We start from the raw sequence: 15,713 nt of genomic DNA, 5'->3' as shown, positions 1-15,713 counted from the left end.
CCCTCCCTCCCTCCCTCCCTCCCTCCCTCACATATATCTATGGGGTGAATTTGTATTTGCAGATATGTTCTATTTTGTTCAAAAAGCATTTAATTTATAGACAGTCAGTGTGGTGTTTTATAAATTCCTGCTTTAGAAATACAAGCAGTCTGACTCCAAACCAAAACGCACAGATTCTAAACAAGGTCTCACATCTATCACGCATTGTCTGTCTGACCTAAAATGTCACCTTTTTTTTTCACTGAGTGATAAAACCTTTAGTTCTCTCAGGACAAGGACTTCAAAGGAATTTGTGGATTTACATATAAATCAATTAAAACCTTCTAACTGATTAAAGATTTAACAGCATTTTAGGTATGTCCTCATCAGTGGTGTGACTCTTTGATCTTTTACTTATAAATTCTGTGTCCCATACTACCTCTCTCACTAACACCTGAAGGAAGAGTAAGACTCCAAAAGCTTGTGTTTTCAAATAAACCTGTTGGACTATAACCTGGTGTCATGTGATTTCTGATCAAGGGATTAAGGCGGTGTAAAGTTCTTCCAATTCATGTGATTTTTGAGACTACCTGTTTTTGATGGTGATTGGTGCTGGATTATGCTTAGTTTTATGGACTTTTGTCCATTAGAAACTTGATTGAGAAAATTAGAAAATTGAAATTGTTCATCTTGGGACCTTTAGAGGAAAAATTTGCTCCGTCGGACAGGCTGGATATGAACTCGAGTCTCCAGAGGTAAAACAGTAGTATTTTACTAAGCTATGTAATGATGCCCCCAAGTGGAATTTTTGAGAACTGCTTACTAAATATCTATTGCCTTAATGACTGAAGTATTTGTCTTATGGGAGATCTATTAATTTTTTTTAAAACTCCAAAGGGCATTTTCTTTTTTCTTTAATATAAGAACAAAGATAATAAAACATGCTGACTTTAAGTTTTTTTTCAGCTGGTACTTCCTGAGTATCTCATCCATGCCTTCTTCTGTGTCATGTTCCTGTGTGCAGCAGAGTGGCTTACACTGGGTGTCAATATGCCACTGCTGGGCTACCATGTCTGGAGGTAAGTGGTTGATGTTTGCAGTTTTCTATTGAAAACAATTTCAATTATGCTAAATGAGCAGCACTCTTGTAGTTTATTTGTTGTATTTTCTGTTTGCCTTCTGTGTACTGTATGCTTTTTTCTGAAGTCTGGCACACAATCTCTTCCATTTATAAGCACATTCACTTGGTTATAGACAATACAAATTTGGTTGAAAAGGGAGTGATGTTTCTGAAACTTTTTGCCTTGCATTCATCAGGATAAATGCAAGAATACCAAGTTTCAAATGCCTTCATCATTTATATTATAGGAGAAGGGATGTCTTGGCAAACAAAAAGGGGGGGAACTACAGAGTCCCCAGGTTCAGAGGTGATTATAGAGAGATGCAAAACTTGAGCATATTTCCTTTATTTGGAGAATGTGAGCCTGCATATAAATGTGTCAATTCTAGCAAGTGTAAATCAAGTATAGTGCATGTTTGACAGATAGTTCCCTTAGTTGAAGAGTAATTAACAAGGAAGCATAATTTTAAGGTGAAAAGCAGATGATTTAAGGAAAATTGTTTTCACCCAAAGGTTGGTAGGAATCTGGCAAGCCCTGCCTGGGAGGTCAGTTGAGGCAAGAAACCTTTAAAAAGTGCTTGGATGAGGACTTGGAATACTGTAACATAAAAAGCTGTGGGCTAACTGCTGGAAAGTGGGACTAGTTTAGAATTAGAGTAGGCTTTTGTTAATGCAGTCTTGATGGATCAAAGGTTTACATCTTGTATGATTCTGCTATCCTAAATTGGTGGTTAGTGTTATGAGTAGTGCTGTTGGGCAACGTATACCAAATTATCCCAATCACAAAATCATATCCAATAGCACTTGATTTGTTTCACTTTTTACTGGTGTGAGATTGGTGAATATATTCTGTACTCTGACTATTATAAATAAATGAATGACAATGCTTTTGGATTTCATTAGAAAATTGTTGGAACATGGGACCATATACCTTACATTGTACCAGTAATGAAATTCAGACAGTGTTGCTAAAATGTGTGGTAGGCAGAATACTGGTAGTGGAAAATGCCACTTGTTGGCAGCTGTGTATGACTCATGTGAAGCAGCTTGATTAACCTGTTGGTCAAATTTCTTGGGATGTTTTATCTTTTCAGGGTAATTTAAAGTAGACCAGGAACTTTTCAGGTCAAAAAGTGGTAATCTTCAGCCTGTTTGTGTGAAATATGACAGACAGTGATCTGATCAGGTTTGTCTGCAAGATAGCTGTGACATGCTGTACCATCATTGGTGGTCCCTCGCAGATGAGGATGACTTTCTTGCACTCTCAGGGCGAGTCTGTAGGTGATTGTACATTCTGATGCGACTCTGTTTCTGTGTCAAGCATGCAAGGTGATCAAATGGCTAGCACCCTATTTACAAGCTTTCTGATAAGACCAATCTTATTTTGAGGCACTGTACAAAGGGTGGCATGGTGGCTCAGTGGTTAGCACTGCTGCCTCAACGCCAGGGACCCGGGTTCGATTCCATCGCCAGGCGACTGTCTGTGTGGAGTTTGCACATTCTCCCCGTGTCTGCGTGGGTTTCCTCCGGGTGCTCCGGTTTCCTCCCACAGTCCAAAGATGTGCAGGCTAGGTGGATTGGCCATGCTAAATTGCCTGTAGTGTTCTGGGATGTGGAGATTAGGTGGGTTATAGGGGGATGGGTCGGTGTGGACTTGTTGGGCCGAAGGGCCTGTTCCTGCATTGTAGGGATTCTGTGATCTAAATCTAGATTTGTATATATGGTGATGTAGGCTTCTTGTCGACAGTAGTGAGGAACCCATTAGTGGATTTCTCAACTGGCCTGACTTCCACAGAAAACCCGTTTTTATGATGGAATAAACCCTAACCACCTAAGTCTCTCACATTGCTGATTCAAAAGATTTGTGTACAATCATTGAATATAGTTAAGGATTTTCATACATACCATAATCCTCTCCCACAAATGCCCAAATTCATTTTTGAATTGAAGCAGTCCATTATGATTACTTTCCTCTGGGCTAATTGAGAAGTCTGCCAGTGGGTTTTTGACTGTCTTAAGCAATCAGTATACATGTTCGTATTTGTATTAACTCAGCAAGCTACAAGATTGGTCTGATCAGCAATCTTGTAACTAGGGCTGTAGCCATTTACTCATGTTGCAAACCTGATACAAAAATAGAATGTATCAAATAGGGCAAAGATGGAATCTGAAATGGGCAAAGGTCTCCCACTTTTGGACCTGAGAAATCCCAATCTACCCCTCATCATTCTGGGAAAGTATCTCAAATATTTGTACAACAGGGTTAAGCAAGCTGTTTCAGATTGTACCGTTTCCATTATGCAGTGACTACTTGAGTGATATTTTCCACTACTTGGGTATTGCCATCAGTCAAAAAAAGACGCTTTGCTTACCACAGAATTGAGCTTCTTCATGGATAAATTTCAGTGCGGGTACAATGCCAGGTATATAGGTTGTATAGCCAAGTGTTTGGCTGTCCTTATTTAAATTCATTCATGTGATGTGAGTGTCACTGCCTGGGCCAGCATGAATTGTCCAATCCTTGATGCTATTGAGAAGGTGCTGGGGAGTTGCTTCTTAAACTGCTGCTCCATGAGTTTTAGGTAGACACACAACACCACTCGGGAAGGAGTTCTAGGATTTTGACCCAATATAACTGAAAGCACAGTGATATGTTTCCAAGTGAGTGGATTGGTGGGGAACTTCCAGGTGATAGCGTTCTCATTTATTTGGGAATGTGTCCTTCTAGATGGAAGTAGTCATTGGTTTGAAAGATGCTGTCTAAGAAGTCTTGGTGAATTTCCGCGATACATCTTGTAGATGGAACACAGTGCTCTTACTGAGCATCAGTAGTGGAGGGAGTGGATGTTTGTGCATACGTTGCCAGTCAACTGGGTTGCTTTGTCCTGGATGGTGTCATATTTCTTGAGTATTGTTGAAGCTGCACTCGTCCAGTCAAAGGGCAATATTCTATCATATTCCTGACTTGTGCCTTTTGATAATGGACAGCCTTTGGGGAGTCAGGAGTTTAGTTACTCACTGAAAGATACCTAGCCTCTGACCTGCTCTTGTAGCCACTGTATTTATGCATTGTCTAGTTCAGTTTTTGGTCAATAGCATCCTCCAGGATGTTGCTAGTGGGGGTTTCGGTGATGGTGTCACCATTAAACATCAGGGAGTGATGGTTAGATTCTTTTCTTTGGAGATGGTCATTGCCTGACAAATTTGTGTGGCATGATTGTTACTTGCCACTTTTCAGCCAAAGCCTAGATATTGTAATGTAGCTCTTGATGCATGTGGACATGGGCTACGTCAATTTCTGAGCAGTTGTAAGCGGTGCTAAACGTTGTGCAATCATTGGCGAACATCCCCATTTCAGACTTTACAAAAGCATAGAAGATGGGGACGAATGACCACCTCCTGCTCCTTCGAGCCTGTTCCACTATTCATCACGGTCATGGCTGATCGTCGAACTCAGTAGCCTAATCCTGCTTTTTCCCCATAACCTTTGATCCCATTCACCCCATGCTGCCTCAACTACTTCCTGTGGTAATGAATTCCACAGGCTCACCACTGTTTGCGTGAAGAAATGTCTCCTCATCTCTGTCCTAAATGGTATACTGTGACCTCTGGTTCTGGACACACCCACCATCAGGAACATCCTCCGAGCATCTATCTTGTCTAGTCCTGGTATCATTTTATAAGTTACAGTGAGATCCCCCCTCATTCATCTAAGCTCCAGCGAAAACAATCTTAACTTTATCAACCTCTCCTCATACGTATGTCCTGCCATCCCCAGAATCAGCCTGGTAAACCTTTGCTGCACTCCCTCGAGAGCAAGAGCATCCTTCCTCAGAAAAGGAGACCAAAACTGCACACAATATTCTAAGTGTGGTCTTACCAAGGCCCTGTACGACTGCAACAGCACATCCCTGCTCCTGTACTCAACCTCTCACAATGAAGGCCAACATACCATTTGCCTTCTTTACTGCCTGCTGCACCTCCATGCTTACCTTCAGCGACTGGTGCACAAGAATACCCAGGTCCTGCTGCACACTCCCCCCTCCCAATTTACAGCCATTCAGGTAGTAATCTGCCGCCTTTTGTTTGCTTCTAAAATGAACAACCCCACATCTATCCAAATCATACTGCATCTGCCATTGCTATGCCAAATCACCCAACCTGTCCAGATTATGCTAAAGGATCTCTGCATCCTCATCACAGTTTACCCTCCCACCCAATTTGATATCATCTGCAAACTTTGAGATGTTACATTTTGTTCCCTCATCCAAATCATTAATATGTATTGTGAATAGCTGGGGTCCCAGCACCGATCCTTGTTCACCCCACCAGTTACTGCCTGCCAATTTGAAAAGGACACATTGATTCTTACTGTTTGTTTCCTCTCTTGTCAACTGGTTTTCTATCCATTTCAATACACTTCCCCCAATCCCATGGAGGCATGATCATTGATGCAGCTGAAGATGGTTGGGCCTGGGGCACTATCCTGAGGAACTGCTACAGAGATGTCCTGGGAGCCGAAATGACTGTGCTTCAATGCCCGTAACCATCTTCTATTGTGCTAGGTTTGACCCCAACAAGTAGAGTTTTTCTGCTGATTCCCATTGACTTAACTGTTGCTAGAGCTCTCGATTTCATACTCGGTCAAATGTTCTTCATAATCGGCAATGTGCAGACCATACTCTAGCAATGGAAGCTTGCACAGCAAAGTTAGTTGTTGCATGTGATCCCATGATTGAGCAGCAGTTGCTGAAAAATCATGAATATGCTAATTGCTGCACTAACAAACAATTTGAAATAACCAGTCAAATTCGTAATAAGTCTGTGGGATTGTAAATGGTTGACTAGAAAAAAAAATTGAAATTTGGATTTGTGAATTTTGAGCATTAAACAAGAAAAGGCCATTTTGCTCGACAAAGCTGACATTTCTATAAAACTTCTGCAATTTAGTTTAAAATGGAATCTACCCCACCTGTTTAATTTCTTGTGGGAAATTATCTGCATAAATGTTCATGATCCACCAAAGAATTAAGCAAACTCCAGAATATCTGCATTTTAAGTATTTAGTCTTGGCTAGGTGACTGTTTCCAGTGCAAGATTCACTTAATGCTGTGGAGTACAGTTATTCCTGCTAATATTGAGTTTTTGCTAAAGATTTTGGAATTATCAAGTGGTTGGAATTGAACAATGCACATGACACACAGTCAGAGATCAGAGCTTAAAAATTGAGTTAGTGAATTTGAAGCATACAGTTTTTACTTTTTGTTTTGATTTCTACACTGCTCTTCAACCTTTTATGATTCATGTACTAGGGCATCCAGATTTCCCTTGACCTCACAGTTCTGCAGTTTCTCTCCATTTAAACAATATGTTGCATTTCTGTTCTTCCTGCCAATGTGAATAGTTAATATTTTCTGACGTTTTCATGCTCGATTGTTCACCCACACACTTAACATCTCCTTTTGCAGACTACTTATGGCCTCTTCACAATGCACTTTTTTAAAATCTGTCTTAATGTTACTTCTTCCAAGTCGTTGACATAAATGTTTTAGAGCCCCAGCACTGTAGCTTTCCAGCTCTTTTCTTGCCAACTTAAAAGTGACCATCTATCTGTGCTAATATGTTATCCCCAATACCTTGATCTATGATTTTGTGTAGTAACCTTTGTGTCACCTTGTCAAAAACCTTCTGCATTTAGATTTGCATTTGTCTACACTGTTTGTTTCTTCCTCAAAGAAATCTAGAAATTAAGTCAATCATGACTTCTCTTTCATAAAAATTGTTTACCCTACCTTATTGCATTGAGATCTTCCAAGTGGCTTGCCATAATCTCCTTAATAAATGATTCCAGCGTTTTCTCTATGACAAATGTGGCCTGTAGATTCCTGCTTTCTGTCGCCTTTTCTTTATTGGAGCAGTCATTCTGCTCATGTAAAGTTCTCTGACTTAATGTTATTTCGCTTTAACCTTGCTTTTTTTTAAAAAAGTGATAATATATTTGATTAACATTGAGAATTTCTATTTAATGTTGTTTGCTAGACTACCTATTCTATGGCTTGCCTGCTTTCAAGAACCTTTTCCAATGCTTGTGCTCCTTTATTCAGTTTCCCTGGCCTTGCTCCTTCTCTTGTCCCTGCCCTCAGACCCTCTTTTTCCATGCAAACTATCACTAGATCTCTGTCCTCATCTGTAAAGTCTGTGGTGTCTGTTTCTGTCCTGGTTACTCTTCTAATCTTACACTGAAGTCCTGGGTTCCATCTTGTGGCAGAGGTCTTGCTGTGTTGGTAGCTCTGCCTGCATCAACCAGTGTCTGCCACTAGATGGAACGTAGTGAACTAAAACTTTAGGTGTGCAATTTTAATATCTACTGTATTTACAGTACTTTCACAGTATTTTAAACTTTATTTCATTTTAAAGAAATACAATTTTATTTATTAAGGTAGGCATTTAGGTGTGTACAACATTTCAACTTAATGATTTGAAGTTTTCTGCTCAAAGGTCCTGAAGTACTAAATTGTATATTGTTTATCTTATATTTAGTGATTTATTTGGTAAGTTATTTCAGCTAGGAATATGGCACATGTTACAGTGTTTCAACCTGTAAATTGCTTTTTACCAGCAAAAAAGTGATGGCCTAGTGGTATTATTGCAAAACTGTTAATCCAGAAACTCAGCTAATGTTCTGGGGACCTGGATTCGAATCCTGCCACAGAATTGAATTTGAATTCAATTTTTAAAAAAAAAAGAGTCTGGAATTAAGAATAGTCTGGTGACTGTGAAAAATTGTTGATTGTTGGGAAAACCCATTTGGCTCACAAATGGAAGGAAATATGCCATACTCACCTAGTCTGGCCTACATATGACTCCAGACCCACAGCAATGTGGTTGACTCTCACCTGCCTTCTGAAATAGCCTAGCAAGCCACTGAGTTTTATCAATTGCTACAAAGTCTCAACAAAGAAATGAAACTGGACAGCCCAACTAACATCAACTGAAACACTGGAAAGAACAGTGGCAAAAACAGCCATGTTAATCCTGCTAAGTCTTCCTTACTAACATCTGGGGGCTTGTGCCAAAATTGGGGGAGCTGTCTCACAGACTGGTCAAGCAGCAGCCTGACATTATCTATAAGGTCTCATTCCATGAGTATGACTATGTCCCAGACACCATCATCACCATCCCTGAATATGTCCAATCCCACCTGCAGGACAGACCCAGCAGAGGTGGCGGCACAATGGTATATAATCGGGAGGGAGTTGCCATGGGAGTCGCCATGGGAGTCATCAACATTAAGTCCGGACCCCATGAAGCCTCATGGCTTCAGGTTAAACATGGACAAAGAAACCTCCAGCTGTTCACCACGTACCCCTCCTCCCTCAGCTGATGAATTCTTCCATATTGAACAACATTTGGAGGAAGCACTGAGGGTGCAAAATGACACTGGATGGGGGATTTTAAACTCCACCACCAGGAGTGGCTCAGCAGCAGCACTATTGATTGATCTAGTTGGGTCCTAAAGGACAATGCTGCACACCAAGTCTAGCAGCTGGTGGTAAGGGAACCAACAAGGGGGAAAAACATACTTGACCTCTTCTCTACCAACCTGACGGCTGCAGATGCATTTGTCCGTAACAGTTTCATAGTGACCACTGCATGATCCTTATGGAGACAAGTTCCACTTTCTCATTAATAATATCCTCTGTTGTGTTATGTGACTAAATGGGATAGACTTCAAACAGATCTAGCAACTGAAAATGACATCTATGAGGCATTGTGGGCCATCAACAGCGGAATTGTACTCCAGCACAATCTGTTACCTCATGGTCTGGCATATCCCCCACTCAACCATTACCATCAAGCCAGGGGATCAACCCAGGTTCAATGGAAAGTGCAGGAGGGCATGCCAGGAGTAGCAACAGGCATACATAAAAATGAGGTGTCGACCTGGTGAAGGTACCAAACAGAATGACTTGCATGCCAAACACCACAGATGTTTGCTGACTTGGAAATAAATTGCCGTTCGTTCACGGTCATTGGTCAAAATCCTGGAATTCCCTCTCTAATAGCAGTTCAAGAAGGCAGTCCACCACCGTCTTCTCAAGGGCAACTAGGAATGGGCAATAAAATACTGACCAACCAACGATACCAACATCCCATGAGTCGTTTAAAAAAAATTACCATTTTTTTAAATCAACCTGTTCAGACATGTCATGATACATACCGGGAACAGGCGGGATTTGGCCTGGAGGTTGAACACTACCGCTGCAGCATAAGAGTCCTTTAACTGTGGCTGAAACGTTGATTCCACGGGGAAATCATGCTTTACTTAAAAAGAAATTTGACTTCAAGTTGCAATTTTTAAGAATGCAGTCACAACCTTTTAACAGAATTTACTGTGTCTTCTAATCTATGTGGACCTTTCTACAACCTAGGGAATTTTGAAAATTAAAAGCAGTGCATCTACTATCTCAGCAGGTGCTTCTTTTAAGACCTTAGCATTAAGTCCATTCAGACCTGGGGCTTATCAGCTATTAGTTCTGATAATACTTTGTGCATCATTTCATTTTTTTCCACTTTTAAATACCTGTAGAAACTCTTACTATCTGTTTTTAAATCCATATCAAGATATCTTTCTATCCTTTCGCTTTGTTTTTATATTGTGTTCAACTTCTGACTTGCCTGTTTGCAGAATTATATACTTATTTTTTTACTTTCTTTAAGTAGTAGTTTACAGTATTACTTTTGGGATCAGCCTGACTGTCCCTTGGAAATGTGCGATCTGAGACATTGCCTATAAATGGATACTATTATTTGTTTGATTATGTTTAAAAAAGTCAGTGTTCTAATATTGTCTTTGCATCAAAGTAGCTTTGCACCAGTTTGCATTGCCAAAGCCAAATTATATCCAAAACATTTATTTTTCCAATTTTATTTAGCTTCTCAATCGAGGTACTATCAACCTCTAAATTAACTAATGTAATGAATAACTAGTGTGATGATATGACATGAATTTGATATGTGGTCCCTGAAACTAATTTTATGGGTATTCCTTATTTGGTATCAAGTGAGTACTACATGAATGATCTGGAAACAGTCTGTACTCCATTCTTGGCTTATTTATTTGTTGATCACTACGTTTGCTAACAAAAATTGACTCTCTTTCATGTTTTATTTTCAGGTACATGACTAGACCAATAATGAGCGTTCCAGGTCTCTATGATCCTACTACTATTATGAATGCAGATATACTAGCATATTGTCAGAAGGAAGGGTGGTGCAAACTAGCATTTTACCTGTTGTCTTTTTTTTACTATCTATATGGGTAAGTTGATATAAAAATTCATTTTAGAAATATTTTCTAAGTTTTACCACTGAGATTTGTCTGCCACTTAGTTTAGAATGACCTTATGAGTATAAAACCTAAGGTGTTAGGTTTCAAGTTCTCAGACCAGGATGTTTTTCAATTGAGGAACTTGGATAAAAAAGTAAAACTGTCACTGCAGGTTGAAGGCTAGGCATTGATGGGATAAAATAAGAAATAATGGTTGTGTTATGCTTGTGGAAAGAAGAAGAGAAAGCAGAGAATTTTAATGGAGTTGCTTCATATGAAAATCCTAGGAAATGATGAACTGCAGTGGGAAACTATATAGTTATTCAGTCTTAACACTGAATCTGCAGAAGAAACTAAAAGGATATAGGAAGCTAAGCTAGGAATTGAGAATCAACCAGGTGAGAAGGTTTAGGGGTAAGTAATATTGACAAAGTAAAGACAAAAATGTTTGCATTGAAGAGATAAAGGTTACGAATAGCAAGAAAAACTATCTTTTGTCACATCCAAGAAGTGTAAATAGGTGACAGAAGAGACTCTCTTAATCTCTTGGGATGTGGTGATATGTAGAATACTGACCCAAATACACTAAAATAATGGCAGTGTATGTTCATGTATGACTTGAAAGTGATGGTGTTTATCCAACATCGTCCTCTTGTTTCTGGCAATGGACATCACAGGGGAGTGATGTCCTATTGAAGTAAACTTAGTGAGGTGCTCACTTAGGAACACTGCCACAGTGCGTGTATAGAAGATTTTCTGTCTAGTGCTTTGTTATGCTTATATTCATCCATTACAGATGTATATCATTAAGAAATAATCTACAAGAAGTATACACACTCTGTGGCTAACTAAGGACGTTAAGAATAAAATCAAATGGAAAGAAAATTGTTTGCTGTAAAAATTAGGTAGACCAAAAGTTTGGGGACATTTTAGAAACTAGAAGAGGCTGATTAAGAAAATGGGAGAGGATTAAGTCGGAATATGACCACAAGGCAGCAAGAAATATAAAAACAGAATGAGGATCAAGTACATAAGGAGCAAGAGAGTATCTAAAGTAAATGCTCATCCCTTAGAGGGATGGGGGATTAACAACGGGAATTAAGGAAATTGAGATTAGAACAGTATATTGTATCGGTTTTCATAGTAGAAGAGACGAAAAAGCATTCCAAGAATAGTGGTCAGTAGACAAATAAGGAGGAGCTTAAAACAAAGAACTAAGAAAACTGATGGAACCTGGGCAAATAAATGTCGTGAGATTCTGCTGCTCTGATGCTATGCTTCAAAAGGAGTGGTTGCAGAAATGTTGGCTATGTTGGTTGTAACCGTCAAACGTTCTCTAGATCCAAATCCATAAAAGTGTATCCAGGCCTTCACTATTCTATTCATTCACGGGATGTGGGCATTGCTGGTTGGGCCACCATTTAGTGTTCATCCCTAATTGTCCAGAGAGCATTGCTGTGGGTCTGGAGTTACATGTAGATTAGACCAGGTAAGGATGGCAGTTTTCTTCCCTAAAGGACATTCGTGAACCAGATGGGTATTCACGGACATTCGACAATGATTTCATGGTCATCCTTAGACTCTTTTTAATTCCAGATTTTTTTGTATTGAATTGCCTTATTCAAGAAAGGAGGGGGTGACAGAAAATAGTAATCTATTGGCCAGCTAGCCTAACATCTGTAGTTGGGAATGTGCTAGAAACTATTACAAAGGAAGTAGCAGCAGGATATTTAGGAAATTATAAAACAATCAGAGTCAACATAATTTTCTGAAAGGGAAATAATGTTTGCTAAATTTATTACAGATGTTTAAGGATGTTAGAAGCAGACTTGATAACGGGAACCATTCTATTCGGAATTCTGAAAGGTGTTCAGAAAAGTTCCATGTAAAATGTTACAAGACAATTTAAATCCTCATAATGTTTAATGTTTAGTATGGATAGAAAATTGGCTAATAGGAAACAGTTGGGATAAATGGATCATTTCCATTTGGCAAACTAACAAGTGGGATGCTAAAAGTGTAAAGATGTGCTGTATCTATCTTCAATTGTGCTAATAACTTGGATAAATGCTCTGACTATCCAAGTCTGACGATACAAAAGTAAGTAAGAAAGCAGAGAGGATACGGAGTCTTGAAAGGAATGTAGATGGGTTAAGTGAATGGGCAAAAAGTTGGCAAATGGAATACAATGTGGAAAAATGAGAGATTTTCCTTTTTGCTAGGAAGAAGAGAAAAGCAGAACTTTATTTAAATAGGAAGAGACTAAGGATGCTGTGATACAGAGTTAGCCGAATGTCTTTGTACAGAAATCACATGTAGTTGGCATGCAGGTAAAGCAAGTAATTAGGGAGGGTGTAAAATGGCCTTTATTGCAAGGAGGATGAAGTACATTTTAAAAAAAAGTCTGGTTACAACTATACAAAGTATTACTGAGACCACACCTGCAGTGCACTGTCCTGATTTGGCCTCCCTATTTGAGGAGGGATATACTTTCATTTGAGGTAGTTCAGAAAATGTTCATTTGATTGATCCCAGCAATGGTCTTATGAGGCAAAGTTGAATCTATACTCAGAGTTTAGAAGAATGAGAGGTGATTCTGAGGGTGCTTGATGAGGCAAATGCTCAAGAGGCTGTTACCTCTCAATTGGATGTTTAGTATTTAAGAGCTCGGTTTCAAAAAAGTGGTCTCCCATTTAAGACAGTAATGTGGAGGAATTTCTATTATTGTTAATCTTTGGAATTCACTACTACAGAGACATATAGAAACTGCATCATAGAACTGCTGAGTTACCCAGATTTCTTATTGACCAGCATTCAAAAGTTATAGGTGCACCTGACAGGAAAGTAGGTCACTTGAATGACACAACAAGCTCCTCCTAATCCTGGTGGTCTTAGTTATAACTTCAAACAGAGTAAGGGTAATAGCCCTTTAGGTGGAAGGAGTAGAGGTTTACCTTAATGAGTAGAGACAAATATTCAAGAAGTGGAAAGGATGGGTAGGGAGTGAATGATTGAAAGGACAGCTTGGGAGACAATAGGAGGGATAATGTTTGCATTGGAGTCCAGAGATCAGTGTGTATTAAATCTAACCACAGCAGTTGATTTGGTTACTGTTATATTGAAGTTAATTCTGTGATCTTATTTAATGTTGCCAAGTTTAGTATATTAGATGTTTTCACAATTTTGTTTTGCAGAATGATCTATGTGCTGGTGAGTTCTTAAATAACATTTGTGAGATCCACTGAAATTGTTTACTCCATGCAAGAAACAGAAGGATAATGGTTTTTCAAGAACTTGGGGCTCATCTGCAGAACATGTAGTTCACCAGATATGAATGGCTTATATATATACAGATTAAATGCTTTTCCTTACTTTTCATGGACATTTTGGCCCCAGGGTTTTTTTTATGTTTTCTGCCTGTAGAAAAAATGATTTCTGCAGTTTGCCTTGATCCAAAACTCAAGAACTAAGTTTGTTCTTTACGTATGAAATCACTAATCACAGATTATGTTTTAAATGTAACATTGAATCGCACTCCTGTTTGCTATTTACAGGTATATTATGTAAAAAAAAAAATTATGTAACTTGGCTCAAATATAGTGTCCAGTTTAAAAATAAAAGACCAGAGAAATCTGGATGTAGTTTGGACCCCTAAAACTCAATGGATATTATTTACACTTTTAGTAAATTGAACATTTATAGTCTCTTTTGGATTGTGCAAACAGAATTTATTTTAAAAGTTTATTGTATCCACAGGAAAATGATGGAAATAACTATGATAGTCAATCTTTACAGAGTATACAAACTAAAGTTCTTTTTACACAAATGGGTCCCTTTCCCATGCAAAGTAACATTTATTTAAAAATAAATTTTTTTGTTTTTGTTAAACATTTGTCTGAAAATACTTTTAGCTCTAGTAATGGTGCCGAAGTTCTCCATGTTGATTTGACTTACATATTTATATAGTTTTTAACTCACTACACAACATATTTAGTTATTTCGAGCCTCAGTATAGCAATTGTTTTAATTATGTTTGAGGTTCAAACAACACTCTTTTTATCATAATAGCTCATGTTAATTTGTTCACTGATGTCACTGGATGTGGTGTGCAACAGCTATGTTTATTTTTCTGCACAAAATCCTGCAAATAAAAGGCTTGGAAATTAATTAATGAATGTTAAAAATGTGTGCTGAAAAATACAACATTTTATGTTTAGGTGAACCATGGGAAATGTTCAATAACAAAATGATAATATAGAAGGGCTTGGATTGTGTTTGGTACTACATTAGAAATATCCCTGTTAGCAAATTGAGACTGCTGTTTAAGAATGGACTACATAACATTTTAATGAAAAGGTACAACTGTAAATGAACAAAACTGATTAAAGACTTTACCAACCAGTTTCCGTATGTTATAGTACTTTTGTAAGGATAAGGTTTAATGTTAACACACTCCTATTTTATACTTCTATGACAAGCCTAGTCAAACATTGACAATTGATAAATTAATTGTATTTTCTGTTCTTGAGGTTGCTGTGTTTTCTCACTGTGTGCTTCATTGGAAAGTTATGAAGTGATCTTGCAAGAAGTGTGGTGATCAATCTTGAGTATATGAACAAAATTTGTTACTGGACAAGATTAAGTATTGTTCCTTAAAAATGGAATGACATGCAATTCAAATCAAACACTTGTGGAAAAACCTTTTGTATGTTGAAAGCATGACTATTTCTTAGCAATTTAGTTACCTAAAGTGATGACCAACAAAAATCCCAAGTACATTTGGTATGACATCTTTGGATTCATTGATACGCATCTTTTATGATATGATGGAAAATGCCAGTAAAAATAACAAGGCTTTTTTTCCCCACTGTTCAGTTCGAATACTGAATTGTGATATTTATTTTATCATTATCTTAGGCTAAATTTAGCCTGAATTACATATGTTTTCTATGCAGACGATTGATTGCTCTCAACATCATTTTTTGATTAACTGTCATGTAAAACGCACGGTGTAGTAATTTATTTCTGTCCTGTTTGTGATCCAGCTGTGAAAATCAGTTACTTCACATCCTTTACTAAAATGGTAACTATATCTCCGTGTACTTTGGGAGTTGAAAAATGCCACACAATGCAAGTTGCTTAGTAATTCGATACAAAACTCCAACAAGTGAATAAAAGCCCCAAACTAACAGGTTAATATGGTGTAATACAAACAGAAAATGCTGCTGGAAAATTTGAAATTGGAAAATGCTGGAAGTATCCAGCCGGTCTAGCACAGTTGTG

At 38.3% G+C, this 15,713-nt stretch overlaps 1 protein-coding gene across 1 annotated transcript in view; it reads left to right on the top strand.

Annotated features, from left to right (window-relative positions):
* The window catches only part of cnih1 (cornichon family AMPA receptor auxiliary protein 1), a 22,747-nt gene extending 7,916 nt beyond the window's left edge, over positions 1 to 14,831 (top strand). The window contains exons 3-5 of the mRNA XM_020510488.2: positions 946 to 1,058; positions 10,278 to 10,421; positions 13,625 to 14,831. Coding sequence (XP_020366077.1) covers positions 946 to 1,058; positions 10,278 to 10,421; positions 13,625 to 13,652 — 285 coding nt within the window. The 3' untranslated portion in view covers positions 13,653 to 14,831. The remainder of the gene's footprint in view (positions 1 to 945; positions 1,059 to 10,277; positions 10,422 to 13,624) is intronic.
* The last annotated feature ends 882 nt before the right edge of the window (positions 14,832 to 15,713 follow it).

This window comes from Rhincodon typus, chromosome 8 (assembly GCF_021869965.1).
Source record: "Rhincodon typus isolate 14 chromosome 8, sRhiTyp1.1, whole genome shotgun sequence".
In the NCBI taxonomy this organism is placed as follows: Eukaryota; Metazoa; Chordata; class Chondrichthyes; order Orectolobiformes; family Rhincodontidae; genus Rhincodon; species Rhincodon typus.
Note: the sequence above shows the minus strand (reverse complement) of the source record. Positions and strands in the feature narration are given on the sequence as shown.